Below are 25,195 nucleotides of genomic sequence, written 5' to 3' on the forward strand. Positions count from 1 at the left end.
CAAGGCTTCAACTAGTGAATTATCTAATGACCTTTCTCCCTCTTAAGCCACAGCCATCACACTATGTACCAGGGCCATAAGGACACACTCACACTTATCAAGAAGAGGCACACATCTAAACACAAGTGACACAAAGGCAGAGCAGGTCCTCAGCGACACTGTATTACAATTCAACAACTTCTTATGTACCAGAAGTGCAAGAGGCTGATAGAGTGTAACGTGCCCATGAGTCTCAGGATAGTGACATCTGAAAGTGGCAGATTCCCTGTCCCCCACCACCTTTCTGTCTGTCTTTGCCATGTCTGACTAGTTCTATTCTAATCTAAGCACTGAAGACAAGAGAACCTCTTGGATTTTTACTAAAGGAACACTAACTTGGCATTGAATAGTATGGTAGCAAACAAGCTACAGTCTTCTCATAATTAACTGGCTCCTTTACTTAGCATTCAAACTTTATATTTAAAACTTTTATTATGTGCACGTTAATTTACATAGAAGATAGCTGTAGGAATATGTTTCTCTTACTCACTCTGGGGAAAACTTCAGAATACAGAGAGTGCTGGGAGCAAGCCCATTATAGCTGGGTTGCTGTCATATCCATAAATAAAATTAGAAATGTACTGTCAGGTGAAAAGAAATGTGCTAAAAAAAACAAAGCTGTGCAGAACTCAGCATTAGCACAAACCACACAGGGAAATTCCTTAACCAGCATTCACCCATTTCACACTGTGAACTTGATACTTACTTTTTTTGTCTCTCTCCTACAGTACAAGATGAATTGCTATGGAGTCCATCCCTTCTATATGGGTCTTGAGAATACAGCTGATGCTCACGGTGTGCTGCTGCTAAACAGCAATGCTATGGGTGAGAGAAGCACACACACACACAGAGTCCCACGGAACTTGCGCATGAACACTATTGCCAGGTCATGCGTATACACAGATTTAAGTGCATCCATTCACTTTCACATGTACACACAGTCATGCTCAATTATGTATGCAAGTAAGCATTTAATAATTAATGATGAATTGCATCTTATAAGGTTTGAGAACAATTGCTTTGATATTTGCATAATGTAGTAAGCGCATCGCTGCCTCTGTATATTGTATTCATCCCATGAAACACAAATGGACATGCATCACACAAACTGTCCTCACATTTCTCATGAGGATAGTTATGCCTTCTGTGACATCGTGCTTGTAACCTATTGGATTATTAGACTGAATATTGTAGTTTAAATGTCTTCACTAAAAGTTTTTGTCGGCATTACTGTACACTGCTATTTATGCTAGTACACACTGTACCAAAATGAAATAAAATGTTTCGTTTGTTACTTTTGCATCTTCTCCCTCCTTTCTTGAATGCATGCTTTAAACACTAAAATATATAGTGGAAACACACACACACATACACACACACACCTAGGCTTCATGTAAATTTCTAAGTAACATATAAATTTTTAAGTAACAAAAATCTCTTTTATGCTTTGTTTGCAGATGTGACTTTACTGCCTAGTCCAGCTTTAACCTACCGAACTCTGGGAGGCATCCTGGATTTCTACGTGTTCATGGGTCCGACGCCTGAGATGGTGGTGCAGGAGTACACTCAAGTAAGTCTTCTTGGACTTGTGGTTTGTTTGTGCCTGTGTGCGCCTGTGTGTTTTGTGTCTGGCCCTGGGCCGCTGTTGATGGACTGCAGCAGCTGTGACTTCTTCGCTTCATTGCGCTCTCTCATTTAGCCAATCTAAACACACATATGCACACACACACACAGTGATACACACACACAGACACAAATAGTCAAACAAACACTTTATGGACACTGTCCCGTTTTCCTGCAAAACAACTTTTGCCTGTGCTTAACTGTTTTGGTTTCCTTGTTTGCTTTCTTCTGAACAGTTGATTGGACGACCTGTTCTACCTGCCTATTGGTCCCTTGGGTTCCAGCTCTGTCGCTATGGTTACGCGAATGACAAGGAAATAGAAACGCTATACACAGAAATGAAGACAGCTGGTATCCCCTATGTAAGTTCCTGGTGAAAGATTTTTTTTTTTCGAGATGTCTGAAATCACCATAAGAACAGCACCAAACCAGCAAACTAAATGCAGTTCAGAAAATATCATTCAAAGAAAGTTCGCACATGTATAGTTTTATATTTGTTTATATTAAACACTTTTTTTTTATTTATTTAACATAACATGTGAGAAACAGAAAAAGTATGTTTGTAAGATCCTTCCAAAGGAACCAAGATAGGTTGACACGTAGAATTTTCCTCAGGAAATAAATTATGAAAATAATCTTATTATACACCAAAAAACACATACAAAATAATAACAAAAAAGCAGAAGAAGGAGAATAAATTAAGAAAGCTATTTAAAAAACTGATCTGTTCCAGATGTCCACTAAACAGTAGGCAAAATACCTACATCACTTGAATACTGCTAGCACTGTGGGTTTGCTACACCATAGTATCATTTTACCTCATTTTGGTCCCCTTACATACACTGATGTGGTTCTGTAATTTGGATTTATTGGTAAATATAACTTCTTTCCAATTACACAGTGCAACTTCAGTATGATTTAGTCCATCTTGAGTGTTTGACCTTTTTTCTCTCTTGAGAAATGGTTGGAGATTGCTACTTATCCTCTGAGACCATTACTAGACCGCGTTCGTTTGACAGTAGCGCTGCTGATTGAAGTTCTGCCTTCTTTATCTAGCAAATCCTTTATCTGTGGTGAAGATGCTTTTTTTGTTTCTTATAGAACAAACCTGCCTAATGCTTTGGATCCAAGTGATCCTGTTTCTTCAAAGAGTGCTTTGCCCCTTTCTCTACAGTCAAACTATTATGTTCTGACAATATTTGACATTATATTTTGAAATCTAAGACAATCCCATATTTATTTATTTAGATTGGTGAACAATAATTGTACGTTTCTTAACTTCTTTCTCTGATAAATTAAAAAATTCACCTGCCAACCAAACACCTCCTTCTGAGCAAGTGAAACAACTTAAGGAACTCTGTCTGCAGGACACAATGCTTCTACTCTCTATAAAACATGTGGCTCAATTACATAGCAGTATATTTGTCTGCTTTTGTCTGATTTCATTCAGTCAGTGCAACTGCACAAGGAATTATTTCATTGGCTTCATCTGGACAAATGCAACCTCAAAGCTTATCCATTGTAGGTTGTATAGTGCAGAGCCATACACTCAGTGGAACAGACAGAACTAAACCCAACACAGTATCTATGTTTTTGCAGTATAATGATTGTATGTGGCCTGTAACTGAATTACATGAAATTGGGTTTTCGGGAGAAGAAAAATGGAGACGTGGACTTTGTGGATTACACTGGGTACATCCAGTTTAACCTAATCAAATGTGACCTATAATTTTATTTGAAATTCAATCAATTGTATGTTTCACAGCCTCTAGACATTTCCAGTTTGTACTACACATTTCCTCACAGTGAAAACTGAAGTGCATATTAGGGTAACATTTTGGCCAAAGATGTCCTATGAGGAAACAGGCCAGAACCGAATCCTCTTCATTATGCAGAACAGAACACAAGACTTTCCATCAATAATCAAGTGATCCCCAGAATATGCTTTCACAAAGCCCTAACCTGCAAGAAGCTGACACCAACCAAAAAGATTCCTGCATCATTAGGTGGAATGAAGGATTGCAGAAAATTCAGATACTTAAAAATGCTACACATCAGCTAGCTTTATACACGAGCCAGCTTTAATCTTCCACAGACATTTTAGGCAACCAAAGCAGATCAAGTGTTATTTTCATTGGAAGAAATGAGACCCAGAAACAAATAAAACTCTCACGTCTCCTACATCCCATGTGTAGCATGCATTATAAGAATAGAGCAGCCGATTTGACATATTTATCCGCTACAGCCCAGCATATGACACCTGTGTATGAAAAGTTATCAGTTGTTACTATCATTATTTATTAATTAATTATACTTGAAATGTGCAATCCACTTGTATTTTAATTTTTATTCCTATTTTTTATTCTATTTATCCCCTTCGTATATTTTATTTAATTTATATATGTCTCTGCATTTGTGTGTGTGTGTGTGTGTATATATATATATATATATATATATATATATATATATATATATATATATATATATATATATATATATATATATATATATATATATATATATATAATATTCTGTAACTCTGTAACTTCTGTCGGTGCTGTGCTTTTGGAGACCGAATTTCCCAGAGGAACCCACCCGAGGGATTATCTTATCTTATCTTAATTATTATTATTATCATTTGTATCCAAAGTGTTTTAGCTGTTTAGAGGTTTAGTAAGAAATGTGTTTTTAAAAACAGCTTTAATTTAAACGTAATTGTATCTACTAACTCTGTACACAAAAATGAACATGCAACAAAATGTTAGTTTAAATTTTCTTTTAAGCTTCAATTGGCATCTTTTGCAGGATGTGCAGTATGCAGACATTGACTACATGGAGCGTCAGCTTAACTTTGTCCTGGACAAAGACTTTCAAGGACTGCCTGCCCTGGTTGATAGCATGAGAGACGAGGGCATGAGGTTCATCTTCATTCTGGTAATAAGATATTGAGATCTTTACATTGAAGTAAAGCTTAATCATTAGCAAACACAAGGCAGATGTAAATATAATAAAATAAAATTGATTGACTCTAATGTCAAATGTAGTGTAATTTCCATTTTATAAAGGATACATCTTACTGAAAATCTGCATTCTCTCATGTACTGAATACACAACACTTGTGCATTTCCAATTCCAGGATCCCGCCATCTCAGGTAATGAGACCCAGCCCTATCCAGCTTTTGAGAGAGGGATAGCAGCAGATGTTTTCATCAAATGGCCCCAAACCATCAGTGATGGCATTGTGTGGGGGAAGGTAAGAAGGAATGAATGTTCACAAAAAGTTAAACAATATATACTTCAGGATTTGCTGTGTTGAAAAAGAGAGATTGTGCATGTTGTGTAGCAATCATTTGTGCTATCATTATTTTTATTATATTTATATTATAACTGTTACAGGTGTGGCCTGATTATCCCAATGTCACTGTAGATGAAAGTCTGGACTGGGATACTCAAGTAGAGGTACAATATTTTCTGTATTCCATATATATGTGTGTGTATATATTTGTGTGTATGTGTAGAGAGACAGAGAGAGAGAGACATTAATCATTACTGGGCTCTTTCAGTTTTCATAATTTCATTTTCTTCTAATCTCCAGCTCTATAGGTCATACACCGCATTTCCAGACTTTTTCCGGAACCAAACGGCAGATTGGTGGCACACAGAAATTAAAGATTTCTATGAGAATACCATGAAGTTTGATGGTATTTGGATCGTGAGTGTCCTGAAATAGAAAATCCAATAAAGGCACCTTGTTTCTTTTTACCACTGATTCTACCTGATTTTCTTTTCAGTTCCATCATCTATACTTTATGTTTTTTTGAAGGACATGAATGAGCCTGCAAGTTTTGTCCATGGCACAGTTGGAGGAAAGTGTCTTGGTGATCCAGTTCTGGAAAATCCGCCATATATGCCACGTAAGACAGACTACAGTATTCGTTTACCATGAGAAATAATTAGGTTATTTAACAATATCAACATAAGCTGTGTGTGTGTGTGTGTGTGTGTGTGTGTGTGTGTGTGTGTGTGTGTGTGTGTGTGTGTGTGTGTGTGTGTGTGTGTGTGTGTGTGTGTGTGTGCATTTTGCAGCCTTGGAGTCAAAACATCTTGGTTTAAACCATAAGACTCTGTGTATGAACAGTGAACAGATACTCAGTGATGGAAGAAGAGTCAGACACTATGATGTCCATAGCCTCTACGGCTGGTCCCACTCCAAGCCTACCTATGAGTAAGTATATATGCATTTGTATGTGTGCCGTATGTGCCTGTTTGTGTGTGTGGTTTTATGTGTATTTTATATATGTGCTTTTGTGTATTGCTGTTTTCTTTCCTGCCAGCTTCAGAAGCTGCTATACGGTATTGTTTTATATATAACAAGTGCATTTTTCGCCTACAAAAACACAGTTCTTTTCATTTTATTTTAACATGAAAGCATAAGCTATCCATGTAACTCAACAAATATGAGAGCTGCTCAAGTTTTATGACATAATAATCACAACATCCAGGCCATTTCACCCGAGAAATGTAAATCATCCCAAAGAAATGCTGATGTTGATGATGAATCTAAATCAGAAACCCAGACATGGAAGGTAAAACACTGATATCTTAAAGCTAGAAAAGTATTTAAAAAGACACTACTAATTTACATGTAAATACATATTAGTCACCCAGCTTAATCATTTCCAGCGATTAAGAACCCCGGAATATACTTTCTATGTGTTTGGTTCACGAGCGACTTTTTGTCTTTAAATATATTATCACCCCCTGCTGGTAATGCAGCTTCTGCAGAGGCAAAGTGTGAAATCGACATGCAGAATTGGTGTTTCTATGACACGTTTTGTGATATTGGGTTGTTTATTTCCATATCCATTTATTTCCAAATTTCTGTGTCCTTCTTCTTTCCACAGTGCCCTTCTGGATGTGACAGGTAAAAGAGGCATAGTGGTCACCAGGTCCACCTACCCCTCTAGTGGAAAATGGGTTGGACATTGGCTTGGAGACAACAATTCTGGTTGGGATCAGCTTTACAAATCCATTATAGGTACATACAGATATAATTGTTTTCTTTAAGATAAAACTTGTTATTCATAATTAATGGTATTCAACAATAATTATTTGGGTCTTTTTTACTTAGAGAAAAAAGTGACAAAAAACCCAAAACAAAAGAAAAAATACAAATCCACAACTTTCCATATTCCTTTCTTCTACAGGTATGATGGAGTTCAGTCTGTTTGGCATCTCTTACGTAAGTATCATCATCTGTCCGGCTTTTGACAAGATGTAATCTTATTGAGCGATCTTGCCCTCGCTAAATAGATTACAGTAGCTTGAATTATGTTATTTTGTTTGCTTGACCCATTTGATCAGAGGACATTGTGAAATACAACGCGAAGCATGCGACTAGATGCCCCACCTCACTAAAATTCCCATGTATTACTCCGTCAGGACATGTTATTAAATTAGCAGTCCTGAATGAATCGTACATTTTATATTCTTGTCCTGGCTCTCTCTGTCTTTACTTGTTTGCTTTTTTCTCTTTGCGCCTCCTCTCCCCTCGCATATTGTCTTTCTGTCTTTTCTCCCTTCTGTCCGTCCAATAATAGTTATAAACTGACACCTTATTGATTCTTAATTGAAGACTCATTTGCATGTGTCCAGCCCAGCTGCAAGATTATACGATGGAAAGACATCTCAGAAACACGATGATTGCAAAATAAATAAACTAAAATACCATGACCCCAGTTCCTGTAGATCAGAAGTTCTTTGTAGATACACCTGCTCTTTGATACACATGTTTCTTCTTTCTGTCTATCTCCATCTCCTCACACACACATTGATAAACTCAGACTCTTTGTCTCTTTCAGACCGGGGCAGACATATGCGGGTTCTTTAATCCAGCTGAATATGAGATGTGTCTTCGTTGGTCACAGCTGGGTGCCTTCTATCCATACTCACGCAACCACAATGGCAAGGGTAACCCGGTGAGTGAATTAAAAATAAACTTTTGTAGACTCAAGAGAATATATAAAAAATGTTTATATATGGACTTGGTGTCTTTCTTACGGAAGAGGATTAGGGTCACAGAAAAAAAAGTGTGTATGTTTTTTTTCCTTCTTTTCCAGAATTCTGAGGAAAAAAGTCAGAATTCTGACTTTAATCTCTGAATTTGGACTTTTTTTCTCAGAATTCTGGAAAAGAAGAAAAAGAAAGACGTACCCACTGTTTTTTTTTTTTGGAAGGCACCCTAATCCTCTTCCGTACTTTCTTCCTCACGGTCTTTGTTTTTTTTTTTTAATCATACTTTTCGTTTCGTAAAGTGAAGTTATGCCCAGGAGTCCAGGAACAATTTTTTTTAAACCACTGAATAAAAGCACATAAAATGTCCTTAAACACACTTCAGAAGATACAGCATCGGCTACTTACATGAGTATATAAGAGCAAAAACAAGATTAAATGTCACCAGTGCAGTGTATATGTAAAATATAATGTTGTTGTAATGATTTAAATATACATTAATACATTTTTGTTCAACTTTTAAATTGCATTTGTAAAAATTAAATATCAATCATCTGGGGGAAAAAATATCAGCAATTCCACGAAAACTATGACATTGTATATCCAAAAGTAGTCATGTTTTTATATTCATGAAATCTTGTAACTTGCATTTGCCTAAGATTAAACTTTACAACATTCAGCTCCGAATGTTGGATGAAGGGTATATGAGCTGCTTCTTCTGGCCTTAACTGACACAAATCAAGGTGCTCACTACATCTGAATTCTCCTATAGCCAGCATGTGTTTGTGTTCTGAAAATATGGGGTCAAATTCTACTGATATATTACGAACACATACCAGCTTTTGTGCAAACTAAGTTACTTCCTATTTCCTTTGCCATCTCTTTCTTAATCTCTGTTTGACATACGTGCACACCCACACAAACACACAGAAGGATAGACCTGTTCGGCGGTGTTGTGTTGGTGGCATTCATTCAAGCGCTGACCTTTAAAAGCGTTGGAACACATCTGAGAAATCCAATAACGCCCGTCCGGAGATCGATCCCACCAGGCGAAATTTCTCTGCTCTACAGTCTGCAATACTAGACAGGACACAGTTGTGTATGTATATGTGGGCGTGTGTTTGTGTGTGTGGGTCAGTGCCTGTGCTTTTTAACAACATGGAGTGGGGATATAATTGAATTCTCAAGGTGATCTGGGCACCACTGCACACCACCTAACCTCCACACACACATGCACGCCATGATACCAATTGTTTAATAATGGGTTGCAAATGGATGTTTAAACATGGGTAAAACTGGCAGAAAAAAAGTACTCACACGGCAGGAGAGGGTAGCTCAAAATGACAATTTCAGAGGAAGCTGTGAAGTCAGAGAGAGAAAAAGTCAGAGGTATTAGGAGAGAACTGATGAGCATGCACACTGTGTATTTATAGCAACCTGGAGAAAAAAAACACACAAAAAAACAGAAGACCTGTCAGGGAAAATACTGACATGCAAAAAAAAAGAGAAGGAAGAGCTGAGGAAGTCATATGCTTTGAGAGAAAGCAAGACAAACTACGGATAAATCAGTGGCGATGTACACAAGATGACAATTGAGTAAGTTAAATGGCCTTGACACAGGCTAGTAATAATGATGTGAGAGGTGGGAAAAGATAAAAAAAAGAAAAGAAACTATTTACCACTTTTGAAGCACAAATCTGAAAAGGAATGTATTGAATGAGAGTAAAATGTGGCTTTTATCTAGCACAGCCAGATAAAAGCTATGCAATCATCAGGCAGTTAGTGACTGCAACATCTAGTCTGCTTAACAAGCCATTTGACAACGAAGTATGTAACAGCACAAACCAGACTGGAGGGTATCCAAGGTCAGAAACAGGGGAGACGGAAAGAGAGAGGAGAGTTTTTGCAGAGTCATTCCCAGAGCTCCGTCACGCCTAGTGTCTCTTTGCCCTCAGACAACTTTCAGTGTTGACCTCTAGATAATTTTCACCGCACTAGCAATATACTGCCGTGTCCACAGTGATATCAGAACAAAATTAATTAAACAAGAGACCTTCTCGACCAAGCCTTGCTTCAGCAGGGCAGTTATATTGGAGTCATGTATATTGTTATTCACCCAAAGGGACATATTACTCTTCATCTAAATATATTTTCTTTTTCTGATATGAGCTATGCAAAACAGAAACTCAGATGTTTATTAGATAAGGTGAGGGGGTAGATTCGAGACAGATAAAATGAAAAGAATGACCATATACTGAGGAGGATATAAGAATGGGTAATGCAGCCAAACAGATGGCATCTTTATTTTCTTTGAAGGAGCGAATGTCTTGCCTTTTTCCTTTTGCATTTTGCCACTATAAATTATATGAATTCATAGCATATGGACCCCACTTTTCTTGCACATCTCCATCAATCCCATCTCTCGCTTTCTATGAATGAAAATTCTACCTTGAAGGTTTTGCAGAAAGTGGTATAACTGTCAGGCCATGCAATATATGTGTGGTGTTTTAGATTGTATGAAACAAGTTTGGGGATATTTTATGTTGGTTATTGTAATTCTTATGTGCTTTTGTTTAAAATTGTTTGGCCTTTTTTTTTTATTTATTTATTTTTTACGAATTGTGTTTCAATATTGGCATCCCCTGAATTCATTATCAGAGAGTTTGGGTGGCTTTAGGTACAAGTGTAAGAGCTTTAGAAAAAGATGACTGAACCATGTTTTTGAAATTGTTTCACCTTGCATCCTAGAGCCTTCTCCAGTTCTACAACCAAAAGGTGGAGAGTCCCAGGTATTTAAACCCAAACTAGGGTTTAAATATCTAGGACTGCTATTTGGTAACTGTTAACCTGAATATATTGTGATGATGTTTAGACAGATTAACACATGCTGATAAGCTTCTAAAGTACTTAGAGTAATATAATGTATACACATACATACACAGCACACTGTAACAGAGAGCAGGAAAACAGCATAAGAATCACCAACCAAACTAAGTTTCTTTATCTTTTTGAGTCTTCCAGTGCACGACCCAGACACACAGCCATATAAGCTTCTAGATAATCCAGACAGCAAAAATTCACACAACTGTGAAACACTGTAGCCAGTGATTGATGGGGTGCTGTGTCTCTTTGTCAATGTTTGCCAGTGGTTAACAACTCATTGCTGTACTAGATCAATAGGCTAATTCAACACTGCATTTGTGTTTTTAATTTCTTTCAAAAGGCGACGCATATCGACTTGCTAAGCGCAAAAACAATATATTTGTCTGTTTGCCGTAGACAAACATAGACACAGACAGTTACATTTAAGAAAATGAAAAAAAAAAATCAGATCAGATCCAACTTGATCCTAAAAGTTTATTAAAAAAGGGAAAAAAATCCCTTGAAAATTTGGTAAATGGTGATTGGTGTATTCATTCATGTGCTGTTAGGTTCTGTATTTAGTTACCACTGTCCAACAGTTTTTTAAAAAAAATACAAATTTTGTTAATATCATGTTTAATGGTTTGTTTGTTTTTCTTTTAGAGGCAAGATCCTGTTTCTTGGGATGCGGCATTCGCCACTGCAACCCGGGATGTTCTGAACATCCGTTACACCCTCCTGCCCTATCTATACACTCTGATGTTTGAGGCACATACGAAAGGAAGCACAGTGATCAGACCACTTTTACACGAGTAAGTGTAAACCGACAAAACACAAGGCTCTTATCTTTGATGATAATTTTTGGGGCGATTTAGCATTACATTTAGTCACTTTATCAAATAATTGAGCTATTACCAGCATGGATCTTTCATCCTGATCACTGGCAAGATGACCTGATTTTATACTACACTGCTTCTCATTAGAGAGCAGTGTGCAACGTAACATGAAGAAGTTTCTGAATTTAAAAAAGGGAAACTTTCTCTTTAGTGTACAACATGTTTTCAACCCCAGTATCTTTTAATGACTGATAACACAAGTTATATCATGTTTCTAAAAGAAGGCTTTCACAATTGGCTACAAATGCTAAGTTAAATGGGAGATAAAACTGACTTTAACTGAGTGTCCATGAATTTTGTAGTGAGGTAAGGTTGCTTTGAGAAATGGGCTCTTGAAAATAACTTGAACTGGTAAGAAAATTAGAGTTGTATTCCTTGCCACAACAGCTGCCTTTAAAAAACCCTCTGCACAAGGCAATGTGACTGTGTAGTGTAGAGGCCAAGCATAGATGACTGTGGCTGCACTTGGTAGCTCCCAAATGTGAATGTGTGAAATTGTTTGAAGAAGAAGACATATTTATTCATTTTAAGAGACTCTTATAAAGTCACAGATGGTATTTAAGGAGCTGGCACGGTGAGTCTGCAGGGTTAATTGGCTTGCATCTGCAAACCGTTGAATTCTGAATGAGTACTTGAATAGTCATCTGGGTTGAGGATGCATAAGAGAGCAGTGGTAACATTTCTTTCAGTCATGTTTAATGGCCTCTGTGGTTGTATGTTGTAGGTTTGTGGATGATAAAACTACATGGGAAATCTACAGACAGTTCCTGTGGGGACCTGCCCTGCTCATCAGCCCTGCACTGGACCCAGTATGGTGCAACATGTGCACACGTTTTGTATTGTTTTTATTTTTTTTATAGCTTTAAGGTTGGCTCTGATTTTCTTTAACTGATTTTTTTGACAGGGAGTCACAACTGTAAGAGGATATATTCCTAAAGACCGCTGGTATGACTTTCACACTGTAAGTACTTGTTCGTAACAACAGTAAAGTATTTAGTGTCAAAGTTCTTGCAGAATGCTGAGAACTAAAAGGTGCCTCTGTTTTACTGACTTAACAATTTTAACAGGCTAAAATAAAAACTACAACAAACATTCACCTGACAGTAAATACAGTATGACAACACCATCACGGAGCTACAGCTTAGCCACTACAGAGAGCACCTTAATAACAAAAACCTACTCTGTGGGGCTAAGGGAGTCCCATCTGTTAAACAGCATTACAACCCCTTGTCACTATGCACACATACTAACACATTTCCACATATGCTAGTCTGTGCTTTTAGTCTCTACCCTACCGATGCAAAGGACCTGTTGAATTAAATTAATCAAAGATAATAACCTGTAGTATTTCTAGTACTTTAATAGTATGTAATTATTTCTTTCATCAGGCCAAAGCTGTTGGAGTGCATAGCACAATGGTTGACATGCCAACACCCTTGAATCATATTAACCTTCACGTCAGAGGAGGATATATCTTACCCTGGCAGAAACCAGAGAACACTACATATTACAGGTAAGTGAGCATACATTATGACTGATACATCTTGAGAGTTTGCAGCTACAGGTCAGCATCCTGTGTGTTGTATGACTTGTGTGTGCACGCTCGCGTGTGTGTATGTGGGGCTTAGTGCCTGTGCAGAAATGCAGAACGGAGCATATATCACTTGTGTGTTTGAATGAGAATGAAAGAGAGAGAGACAGTCAGAGGGCGATGACTGTTCCAGCAGGAAAGAGGTCAGATGGATCCCCTCAGCAGGAATATATTTGTTCTCAGCAGCAGGTATAAATAGACATTGTCCTCTATTACAACAAATCTATTACAACCCTTTCTGCCCCTTTTGTTTTAGTCGGAAGAATCCTTTAGGACTGATCGTTGCCCTGAGTGATGCTGGAACTGCCAAGGGATCATTCTTCTGGGACGATGGTGAAGGAATAGGTAAGCAAAAGGTTACTTTTGAACACGTACAGCCACCAAAACAGCAAATACTGTATGTGTTCATGGAGTCATTATTCCTGAATAGTAAAATGACTCACTAATTTCGTTGTTCTCATGACAATGACAATAAAGTTTCTGATTCTGACTAGAACTACATTTTTTTTCTCTCTCTTGTTTCCTTTTGTTTTTTGTGGAGTGGCCATTAATAATAGCCATAAATAAGAGTTAGCATAAGAAATGCAATCACCAGACAGTTTTTTTCTAGGCATTAATAGCTTCACTGTCTAGTGAGGCTGTGCCAGGCCTGAAGTGGACCCAAATGCAGAAACTCGTGCACGGAAAAAGAAACTTTATTAGCAGCTTTTTCTAGCAAATAAAGCTGCTAAACTTTATTTAGTATAACTTACAGAAAACAAATTAAAAATCTAGAACATAAAACTATGAACAAAATTCTGGGACACTAGAAGCACGGAAAAACCAAAACCAGAAACACAGGGAGACTTACAACACATGAGGGGGTATGATACGACAAAGGAAAACACAGGGCTTAAATATACAAGGGACTAATGCAGGGATGAGAAACAGGAGGGAAATACAGCTAGGACTAATAAGACATAAGGAGACAACAGGGTGCAAAGGTAGATACACTGACATAGGACATGGGACTGTCAAAATAAAACAGGAAATGACATGAACATTGAACCAGGACACAAAACACAACACCAGGAACACAAGGCAGGCACAGAGACTAAAAATCACAGAGGTGCTAAAGAATAACTAAGGAACACGAAATACAAACGACTAAACCACAAAAAAGCCCACAAAATCCCAGAACATAGAATAAACAAAACCTGACTCCAGACCATGACATTCACATGAATATCATGGTACAGGAAGAGCAGTAGAACATTTTAGGTATTTGTATCACAGTTTCTAATCTTACTTACAACCCTGTAACCAGATACGTTTTCAAACAGGAAAATCCTTTTTTCATTCTTATCTTGAAATTTACATTTTCTGTTTTTTTTTATTTATGGGTTTAAATCACCTATTTCAAAAACTGATATCATTACCACAAAAGACAGAAGTGGATCAATGGCCAGAACTTGATGCTTTTTAGTGGACGAAAGCTGCTAAGTTGGTGTGCAAACAAAAGAGATCAAGCTTGTTGACGTTGTATGATAAGAATAACAGGCTTGCTGTTTAAATTACAAGATGTGCACTGATTAATGAAAGATACAGAACATTTTGGAAAATTAGAAAATCAGAATCCACTAATGGCTTTTCATCCCAGTGTGTGTTAAGCTCCTGCGCAGTTAGTTATTCAGTGAAAGTAATTCTGCTACTTTCACTGAATATGAAATTCAGTATGGATTTTATCAGAAAGACACAGTGAGCTACAACACGTCTATCTCTACTTCCTCGCTTATTCTCAGACATGCATATTTACACATACACGAACAGAATCAGTCTCAGAAGTGCTTCTGTGAGAAGATGCACTCGTCTGTGGACGGTCTGTTTGTGTTGGGACAAAGGAGAGAAAGGCAGATAGTAAGCAAGTGAGGAATGCATAGAAGGGGAGTGACAGAAACCATTACAGTAATTCCCTGTGTCACAGCCTAGAGATATGCTCTCCATCACTCCTCTTTTATCTGGTCCCTTGCCTCTCTCTTCTGCGTCTCCCTGTCTGTCTGCCATGTAGCCTTCCTATGTCTTGCTTGCTTGCTTTGCCTCTCAGCGTATCGCTTTCTTACCTGTACTATCTACTTTTCTGCTTGTTTCGGCTTCCGCATTTTTAAGTTTTACCTCAGAGGTTTTGCTATTCTCTCCGCTGTCTGTCAGGTCGGTCCAGCTGCAGCACTCATTGTGCTACTCTGTCATTCACTGGTGTTCTCTCGTGCATTCAACTGGTTTTACTTTCAAGCATTAATACCACCTATGTATATTTAAGTGGCATAGCCAACTGTTTATTTTACTTAATTGGGTTTTCTAAGGTGATTATTTACTTGCTCTTTAGGTAATATTAATATGAACTTAAACCTTGATCAACACAAATTTTTATGCATCCCTTATTTGTCGCTGCGTCGCTCATTGCATAGTCACATACTCCTTTGCATACCCTCCATGCCTCTGCTCTGAATGTAATTCACTCCTGTTTCTCTCCTCAGACACAGTGGAGAACAAAAAATATCTTCATGTCACATTTTCAGTGACGTCGGTGAGTTCAATGGCCAAATACAAGCCATACTTCTCCCCCCCCCCCCTCCCCCCCATTATCATCATTATTACTATTAATGCAGCAAGACAAGCAGATCAGCTGATACCTTAGCATTTAAAAAGGCTGTGGTGGTGTGTGTGGCTGTGGTCAACATAATTTTGATCAGGTGCAAAGCTTTTGTTGTGCATGAACCCTAATCAGAATTCTGTGGCCTAAAATTAACATGCTTAGACAGAAGAGCCTGAAGTTGAGTGGATATGTTAATGCAGATTTCGGTGTGTTTCTGGCATTACAAATGATTTAATAATCCTGCCTTTTTAAGGCAACCTCTAATGTAGAACAAAACATTTTTTAGGGATTTATGTGGAAAGAAACTAACTAACTAACAGAAACAAACAAAAAAAATCCCAAATAATCAGACAAATAGTTCCCAAAGGTATTATGACAAACCTATTATCTACCTTGTATAAAACCTCTAACCAGTAAGTACATTGTCTCCAGGCTCACAAATCAGAATTATGTTGAAATGCAAACCTTGTGACTCACCACTCAATCCAGTTTTGAAGTGCATTTTAAACAGGTTTTCTGACTCTCTATTAGCTCTCATGTTTCTTGAGACTTTCTGTTTTAAAGTCTATATGCTGATGAACATGAACAGCTATATGCTTTCTGTTTGATTTCCTCTTGCTGGTTTGGGGAAATCAGAAAGGAACATGCAATACTCCAGAAAGGTCACATACAGTCCTTTAGTTTATACACTTTGTCTACCTAAAGTCCAGGATCAACCAGGATCATGAAGGATAACAGAGTAAAGTCATGCAGGTGCAGGAAGAGCGTGTAAGGACTTATTCCTTGAATTTTGGTCTGAGACAACAGTGCCAACCCTGGCAACACCATGCCACCATGCATAAACAACTATCAAGCTTATTGAGTGAAGTGGATGAACGAGTTTTGTCCACTGACATGAAGACATTCTTAAATCAAAACATAACCCTAAAGGATGTGTTATCTATAAGGAACAAGATAGTAAAGGATTCACTTGTGATTCTAATGAAGTTTTACAAAATTGAATTCAAATTTGGCACCAGCAACAGAGTTGCCTCATTGGTGTCTTTTGGGGTAAATTTTAAAATATTGCTACTATGTAAGGATCATATCCTTCTGCAAAAGGTATTTAAGTTCGTTGAAAAAAAGAAAGAAAGGTGGCCTATGTGTTATGGCAAAGTTTGTTTGGTAACAACTTGATAGTAGTTCAGGTCGGACATGTTAAAAACTCCCGAATAGCTAGGACCAGTGGGAATAACCCAGCCACATTTGCCTCTTTGCCAGGCAAAAACCCAAAGGCACACATTAATACACACATCTAAACCCAAACACACACATATATGCAAAACCCTACAACATACACTTAAAGCTACCGTGGCCAAACATCTGTGGCTGTCCTCTGCCTACAATCAGGCTCAATTCAAAGCAATTTCACACAGCGATAAAACAGGCACTGCCTGACAGCCAAAGAGGGAGAGAGAGGAAGTATGTGTGTGTGTGTGTGTGTGTGTGTGTGTGTGTGTGCACGTATTTTGTGTGTGCACGCATGCGTATGTAAGTGACTGTGGGGATGTATGTATGTGCGAGCAGGCAGATGTGAGAAGATGAGGATAAGTTGAGCAGAAGCAGCCTGGCAGATTAGCAGATCGTATGCCACTTTGGATGTCTATCTGAATGTAGGTGCGTATGTGTGTGTATTCGTATATGTGTGTTCTCTTAGCTCTGTATGAGTGTTGGACCTCAGTACAGCTAAAAGGAATCAGAGTAAACAACATTACCTGTTGGATATAAAACTATAGGACTAAAAATAGAACTATATAAGGAAGAGATTCAAATAGTAAATCTCACTCACTGAAAAGATGAACCAAAAAATAAACAATAATGCATGACTGGGTAAATTTCATGACTCAGCTTAAACATTTTTCCAGCAAAGTGAATATGAAGTTCATGATTGTTGTTATCTGTCCTGTCATGCAATTCCTATAACAATACATATATTCCCATAACACAACAAAATGACATTGTGTTTTGTACATATACATATATATGATTCCCCTTAACGCCTCCTCTTTGTCTTCATCACTTTCAATTTTAGAACACTTTGACCAATGCTGTGGGAACATCTGGCCTGGATGCTGTAGATTATTTGAAGCTGGGTGTGGTGAGGATTTGGGGCGTGGGAACTGAGATCACAGAGGTTACCATAACTTTAAATGAAGGCCCTCAGCCACTAACCCCACAGCACAACCTTGAATCACAGGTCAGTACATTTCTGGAACCCTTAATTCAATTATGGTTAATGCCAATGTCTAAATATTGTGTATATCCACATTAAAATAAAATTAATCAAGTATTATTCATTAAACTACAGATGACCGTATAAAACCTAAACTGCATATAGGAAATGGTCTATCACCACAAAAGCTCCTAACATAAATTAAATGTTGAAATGAATGTTGTGATGTTCAAAAATGAGCGTTGGTGCTCTGTAGGCAAGCCAGAGGTTCATGGTCAATAAAGTTCAGCCGCAGAAGGAGGGTGTGTACCAAAACATGACATGAAACACAGATTTTCTAAAGCCTTAAGATACTCAAAATAAAAGTATAAATAATAGCAATAAAATTCTCAGAATCCAAATACCCAAATTGTAAATAAGAAAGAAGAGTTTGGGTCATGTGTAAAGATCTAAAGCTGTTTTGCAGTGCTACATTGGTTTGAGGTGGGAAATGAAAAAAAGGAATTAACAGTCCAAGAGGATAGCATGTATTCCCTCTCCTCATTTGGCTTATGATAAAATATTCCTGTCAAGGTTGTGTACTGTACTCAGTGCACTTATCAGAAGCATGAAAATGATAGCAGCTCCATAAATAATGGTAGATGAAAAAGCTGTACATTTATACTGTTCTTGAGAAGATGGACAGGGAGAAGCCAGACGAGAGGGCAAGAATTGCAGATGAAGAAAGTCAGAATGACAGAGGACTCAGTGTTTGTGTGTGTTGGGGATGCAAGGATGGGTTACGAATACTGAAAAGACAGAAAGATGGTTCATCTGTAGAAAGAAGGGAAGGACAGGCAGTACTGGTGGAGAGAGGGAGAATGCATCACTGTAACTAGATGGAGGGAAAAAATAGAGGTGAAAGAGATAAACGTGAAGAATGAAGGATGTGTGGGGGTGGGGGAGAAAAAGGGCAGTGAGGAACAAGAGAAACGGAATAAGGATGACACAGTATGTGCATGGTAATAAGTAGTTTTTCAGCATGAGACAATCCATTTATCTTCTTAAGTATTGTCTGATGGGGTAACAACTTGAAAGAAATAGTAAGCAGCTGGTGCTGTGTCAGTTAAATACAGTGAGGTGGGAGAGCTATTTCTGTCTGGCACAGGACGAGATGTTTCATCCTGAAGACGTATAGGCCTGCTCTTACTGTCATGCACAAAACACGTCTCAGCGTCAGCTTGTTTAACTTTACTGGAAAGATGTACTGTGTATATATTAGAAAAACTGAATTATTAGCCTTTAGATCAGATCCAATTTATAGAACAGAACAGAAGGCAAGTGCTGTACATTCAACTCTTAAGTCCTGGATGATGTTTATTTAAAAAATAGTAAACGTGAGCCACCAATGAAGAAGTAAAACTGATGTTTCCTCTTGCTTTTACAGGAGCTGACCATAGATATTACTGATCTGAATGTGAATGTGCAACAGACTTTTCAGTTAACATGGAAGACCAAGGCTTGAGTGCAGTATTTGTGTTCACTTGTAAAAAAAAAAAAAAGATATCTTAAAATAAGGGTTCATTAATTTAAACAAAGATGTGAAGAATACATTTTGTTTTTGAACATGAAATGTGAAACCTCAGTGCCTCCCATCAACCTATAAAACCGAATAATGTTTTCCTTTTTACCATTAGACTGTGCCTTTAAAACAAATGTTTGATTTACTCTAAATAACTTCAGAACTTTATTGTCATTCAATATCCCAAAATGTGTGATACCGTAGACAAAATAATGACTGCCAATCATGTCTATGGTAGGAATATTTTTTCTTGCAATCATGTATACATGCTGATTACTTTTAAGAAAATGAGAATAAGGTAATGTTAGGATCCAACTGCAATGAACTCTGTGCATCATATGCATGTCGTTCCTGCAAATAAGATATGAATAAATCAGTGAACTAAAAACTGTGTTTGGTCTTCTTCTCCAGTTGGGGTGGTTGTAGCTCAGGTGGCATTGAGGTTTTGTAGGTACACTCTAAAAAACGATTCATGGGTTTAGTAAGTAAAGCTTAAAATAAATAGCTTTTTCTGCATAAAAAATTAAGTTTGTTGCATGTACACATTGTAATCAGTTGATAACTTAATTTAATGAGTTGGTCGAAATGAAAATAAAGAAAACAGTCTTAGCTCAGTAATATATCGATTTTGAACAGACATTTCTGTGTTAACTTAACATGAAAGTGTATTCAGTTAATACAACTTAAAAATCTCGTAAGCATCCTTTAAAAGCTGAGTACAAGGCTGACTTGCCCGGACATGTTGTGCTCTCAGACCACTGATCGAAAGAAACGGAGGGAAAGAGAGAAAGCGGAGAAACGCCATTTTGTACGGAACGTTATCAAACGTTAAAGCTTTGTGGTGAGTACAATTTTTTGCCTTGTTTTATTCACAGCAGCTAATAACTCTAACTTTAACTCTATCAAGACGCACTGCAAGAAATCTATTTTTACACAACACTAAACTCTTCCTCGGCGAGTGGTGGTGATAAGCTAGTAACATTACACTTCTGGCTAACTTGTGAAGTAATTCGACCGTAACATTAGTCTTTGTTAAGTTTTGTTTTACGGTGGCAGCCAAATGGTGTTAATTGACACTGAGCTTCTGTAGCCGTAGTTTTTAACTCTGCAAAGACAGGGTAATACACGTTTTTCTTCTTTCTACTTTGAAATCGTTGCAGCGTTGATGAAGGTTTGACCAGCAAAAGGCTGGGCCGTTTTACATTCATGACTAAACAAATGTAGGTTACTGAGTATACATTCGGTTTAACATCGATGCATTTTGATGTTTAAGTCCTAGAGTTATTTTTATGTGAGATTGAAGTTTGTTAATTGAGCCCTAGCTGAAGAACAGCCTGTGTCAAAGTTCAGTCAAAAAACGCGGGCGAGGAAGCGAACGCCATATTGTAGAAACGCCACACGAAAGATCTTAAGTAACATTCATAAACTAGTTGTTTTAATGACATTACATTGAATGTGCATTAGCACATAAAATATAATATTGCTCTTTTGGGTGTTAACTGCAGATACATAAGCGCAGTTGTATCACTTAAGAAAAAATATCTTTGATTTGGAAACATAAAGCAACTTTTAGGAGAAACTCAACACTAAAAATAATATACATAGTTTTAACTTTTAATGTCATAAGGATTTCCTGTGAGATAATGATTAGACTAAAGACTATAGTTAAAAAAGCGTGAATATTGATTGCGTGTAATTTGCCCATTTCTTTGCAGTAGTTTACAAGCATTTTTCTTGTTTTTCATCTTGAATATTCAAAAACAATGAATTAAAATTTACTGTAATGCTGATGTAGCACAAGTTGTTTGTACTACAGCCTTCTGAATCACCCAAGTTAAAGTAATTTAAACTGTTTGTTTTTAAAAATGAAGTGGATCTGTAAAATTTGCAAATTTGAAACACCAAGAAAGACATTCTCCATTCGCAGGCAGGAAGTTGTCAATCAAGCACCAAAAATCAATGACCTGAAAGAAAGATGGCCTGCTCTTTTTGATGCAGTTCAGGTAAATATTTTTCCATAAGATAATTTGCAGTATGTATTCTTTTAAAGTAAATTGTATACATTAACATGTTGTGCCTATTTGTGCCTTTTTTTTTATACAGATAAACCAAGAATTCAGAAGGATCACCACTGTTAACCTGGAAACAACATTCATGGCAAAGCTGGACCAGTACTCTCAGAAAATAATGTCCTTGCTGTCCTCAAGAGGAGGGGCTGCAAAAATGCGCATTCGGCGCATCCAGAACATGCTGCTAGAGGTATGAATGAATGAAATGTAGTTTTTTTTTTTCCAATAGGTGATATTGAGTCTTAAAAGGTAGCTGTTTACAACTCAACTATGTCAAATTATTGTTTAGAGCTTGAGGCACAAATATCAATTAAAACTATAAATACTTAATAATAAAACAAATTATAGGTGATGTGGATCATGATTGGCAGAGTAATTTGCAAGATTTTGCAGTTTTTCTATTTGTTACCTGGATTTTTCAAGTTCATGAATTGATCATTTCAGAGAAATGGCTCTTTGAAATGATCAATTCATTATTTTGATTATCACTGGAAATCTATAATTGGTACAGTTCAGGCCATATAAAGTCAATCTTTTTTTTTTTTTTTTTTTTGTTGATGTAATTATCAAAAACCCATCCTCCTCGAAGAGCAGTTCGACATTCTTTTTCTTATTCACAGGATGATTCTGTGGAGAGAAGGCGAGAGGTCGCTATCCGTGGCTTAGTGGTGTATCTCAGGGAAAAGGAGGAGGATCTCTTCAAAGAGCAGGTAAATCAGACATGACTATACTTTGTATTAGAGCTACGATCTAATCTATTATTAATTGATTTCTAAATTTTTACTCAGTTGTATATAGTATTTGTATTCTATTTTTATCTTATTGTATATTTATTTTATTCTACTGTATATAGTATTTTATTTTATTCTATTCTGTACAGTTGTGTACTGTATTTATTCTTATTGTATTCTAATTTTTGCCTCATAACTTTTGCACTGTCCACTCCTGCTGTGACAAAACAAATTTCCCACGTGTGGGACTAATAAAGGTTATCTTATCTTATCTTATCTTATCTTAATTAATCGGCAACTATTTTTGATAATTGATTGATCGGTTTGAGTAATTATTTTAGAAAAAGAAGTCCAAATTCTCTGGTTTCAGCTTCATAAATGTGAATGGTTTCTGGTTTCTTTACTCCTCTATGACAGCAAACTGAATATGTTTGACATTTGAGGTCATCATATTGGGCTCTGAGAAACATTGACATTTTTCACCATTTTCTGACATTTTCTGGACCAAACAACTAATCAGATAATCGAGAAAATTGTTAGTTGCAGCCCTATTTTGTGTTACTCTCATGTATAAGTATGATTACTTAAAACATTTATATTGATTCTGACCTACCAGGATGGTGGCGGGGATATTACCAATGAAGTGATGAAGATTGTAACCAGAGGTGCCACAACGTCTGATCCAGCCAACGCAAGGATCATACTTGAAGGAACAGAAGTCCTAGCAGACCTGGATGTACCCAGAGCCTGTGCCTTGCTAATGGGGCTGATATATGCACTCAACCTCAGCTACCCAAAAGAACTGAAAAACACTTTTGAAGTGTTTCAAAAGATATTCCTCGAGCTGGATGATCTGAAAGCCAGTCCTAAGGTAATGTCACTAAAAAGTAAACTGTTGTACTAAAAAAATGTGAAGAGTGAGGCTATCCTCAAATTAAATGGGAAATGTTCCACTGTTGTTTGCAATGTGTTGTGTTACATACTGTACAGTAGGCAGTAGGTGTAAAGTTGAGCGTTGAGCATTAAGTACACCTAGTTCAAAATAATGCACTTTAAAAGGATAGCTCGGGTCTTTTGAAGTGAGGCTGTATGAGGTACATATGTATAGTGAGTGTATTACACACAGTAGATGGCAGTCAGTAAGCTCCACCTACGGAGAAGCAGACGGGGCCACCGGCATGCAAGATGAGCCTCCATCCTAATAAAACTGATGTCAGTTTAAATGTACATTATATCAAGAATATGTTTACTGCTTTATTTTGCTATCAGACAGCCTTTTCTGTGAGGAAAGAGAAGTTCTACTGCTTGTTGTTTCAATCGCTCTGGCCCACCAGCGTCCATGGACAAAAACAGCAATTTTACCTGACAGCACACAGGAGTTGCTGGTCTCCTGCTGCCTTGATCAGTAAGTGTAATTGTGTTATTTGGTGACTTTGGTGTTAGTTCGGGTTAGTTCAGATTTACCAAAGTCACACAAACAAACTGAGCCTATCGTGCGTGTCGGTGGCAGGAATGTGCTGACTGCTGTCTACTGTGTGTAATACACTCACAATGTACTTCATACTTAAAAAAAACCTAAACTATCACTTTAACACAAACAAACTTGAATCAGAGCATGACTGTCAAAATGTTCAGTCTTTTTGAGACAGATTTACAGGGGTGTTTTATGTCATTTATTTTATGGAGGCAACAATTTTGTCTGCTATTGAAATGTCAATGAGTCTGGAATGGTGGACTGGTGTTCTAATAAACAGTTTGATCATAAAACTGGAATTTCAATGCATAATTTATTGTATAATTGTAAGTTATAAGTTATTGTAAGTTATTAGTACTCAAAAAAATTAAGGTAACAATTTGCATGGATATTTCTGAGTAGAATAAAAGTAAAAAAATAAGTTTTAATAACTAAATGGAGTAATTTTTAAACAATTAAAATTAAGTTGGTTCAACTTAATTAAGCTTGTAGAGGACAAAGCAAATCATGTTGTTTGTACGTAAGGAATAGAGTTTGCCTAACTAAAGAACTCTTGTGGCATTTACGCTATAGTGGCTAAGCTGAAGTAACTTAAAAAGATCCATGCAAATTGTTACCTTAATTTTTTTACGTTAAGCCAGCAGATCTTTTTTTAGAGTGTACTAAGAATTTAGTAATAGTAAATTAAGTTTCATTAACTCCAGTTTGTACTTTGCGCTTGTGTTATTGTCATTTAGTGCTGTGCTTTTGCCACTTGTATTTTTCACAGTAGATATGCGCAGACTTGTGCATGTATGGGTGTTTGTGTGGGTGTGCCAGCATCTATTTATAGCTCTCACCTGCAGCAAGCTGTCTACCTGTGCTTTGTCTCATCCCATTATTTTCCCATATAATGATACAGCCATCCATTATTCAGCCTGCAGTAAACCTAATGATGTCAATTTAGCCATGGGCACCTCAAATTGATTTCCACTCTAATCGCCACTCCACGGGAAGCAATGTGTTTGGGGGTTGCTGTAGAACGTTGTGTTTATGCGCTCATGTCCAAAAAGTTTAGAACTGTGATGAATCATTCTAAGCCCTGTGTTCAGGTTAGCTATTGTTTTGAAAAGAGAATTTTTACACTTTGACTGTGAAAACATCCTTACCTTCAGTGCCTCTGGGACTAATTGAGCTGATGATCTGAAGAGGCATTCTTCCTGGATTCATACTGAAGTCATTACTGGTGTAAGAAAGAGATAAAGACTGTAGACTGTGAATGAATTCGAAGTTTTGTATTCTTCACATTCCTGGTGGTTACTGGTTCCTTTTTTTACACATATATATTTTCTCTCTCATTTTGTCAAAGAAAGAAAGTTAATAATGAATTACCCCTGACACTACCATGTTTTGAATTTGTTGTGAATGAGACTTAAATGCTTTCTTTCTGTCAAACATTTGTAAAAATTGACAACAGCATTGGCTCAGATTTTTCTTTTCATCCTTTCTGCTTT

At 37.1% G+C, this 25,195-nt stretch overlaps 2 protein-coding genes across 2 annotated transcripts in view; both read left to right on the forward strand.

Moving 5' to 3' along the window:
* LOC146653809 (sucrase-isomaltase, intestinal-like) overlaps positions 1-19,738 on the forward strand; it is a 63,984-nt gene extending 44,246 nt beyond the window's left edge. The window contains exons 28-47 of the mRNA XM_085380141.1: positions 768-864; positions 1,497-1,609; positions 1,899-2,024; positions 4,468-4,596; positions 4,799-4,915; positions 5,059-5,121; positions 5,258-5,374; positions 5,486-5,576; positions 5,749-5,887; positions 6,567-6,700; positions 6,870-6,904; positions 7,524-7,640; positions 11,200-11,348; positions 12,157-12,241; positions 12,337-12,393; positions 12,821-12,945; positions 13,280-13,368; positions 15,537-15,586; positions 17,727-17,891; positions 19,294-19,738. Of these exons, the coding sequence (XP_085236267.1) occupies positions 768-864; positions 1,497-1,609; positions 1,899-2,024; positions 4,468-4,596; positions 4,799-4,915; positions 5,059-5,121; positions 5,258-5,374; positions 5,486-5,576; positions 5,749-5,887; positions 6,567-6,700; positions 6,870-6,904; positions 7,524-7,640; positions 11,200-11,348; positions 12,157-12,241; positions 12,337-12,393; positions 12,821-12,945; positions 13,280-13,368; positions 15,537-15,586; positions 17,727-17,891; positions 19,294-19,371 (2,076 nt within the window). The 3' untranslated portion in view covers positions 19,372-19,738. The remainder of the gene's footprint in view (positions 1-767; positions 865-1,496; positions 1,610-1,898; positions 2,025-4,467; positions 4,597-4,798; positions 4,916-5,058; positions 5,122-5,257; positions 5,375-5,485; positions 5,577-5,748; positions 5,888-6,566; positions 6,701-6,869; positions 6,905-7,523; positions 7,641-11,199; positions 11,349-12,156; positions 12,242-12,336; positions 12,394-12,820; positions 12,946-13,279; positions 13,369-15,536; positions 15,587-17,726; positions 17,892-19,293) is intronic.
* A 395-nt stretch (positions 19,739-20,133) lies between these two features.
* Positions 20,134-23,179, forward strand: LOC146653810 (uncharacterized). The gene is made up of 5 exons (XM_085379409.1): positions 20,134-20,269; positions 21,356-21,431; positions 21,532-21,687; positions 22,118-22,207; positions 22,845-23,179. Exons 3-5 carry the CDS (start codon positions 21,583-21,585, stop codon positions 23,130-23,132), a joined length of 483 nt encoding a protein of 160 aa, XP_085235535.1. The 5' UTR covers positions 20,134-20,269; positions 21,356-21,431; positions 21,532-21,582; the 3' UTR covers positions 23,133-23,179.
* Positions 23,180-25,195: the final 2,016 nt, after the last annotated feature.

Source organism: Rhamphochromis longiceps, linkage group LG14 (assembly GCF_057381845.1).
Source record: "Rhamphochromis longiceps isolate RC_006_pf linkage group LG14, R_longiceps_female_GT1.1, whole genome shotgun sequence".
In the NCBI taxonomy this organism is placed as follows: domain Eukaryota; kingdom Metazoa; phylum Chordata; class Actinopteri; order Cichliformes; family Cichlidae; genus Rhamphochromis; species Rhamphochromis longiceps.

Excerpts from the sequence above, each read along its gene's own strand:
- LOC146653810 (XM_085379409.1), top strand. The coding sequence starts at position 21,583 with ATGGCAAAGCTGGACCAGTACTCTCAGAAAATAATGTCCTTGCTGTCC. Across the intron at positions 21,688-22,117 it reads TCCAGAACATGCTGCTAGAG|GATGATTCTGTGGAGAGAAG; the intron begins GTATGAATGAAT and ends TCTTATTCACAG. Across the intron at positions 22,208-22,844 it reads AGGATCTCTTCAAAGAGCAG|GATGGTGGCGGGGATATTAC; the intron begins GTAAATCAGACA and ends CTGACCTACCAG.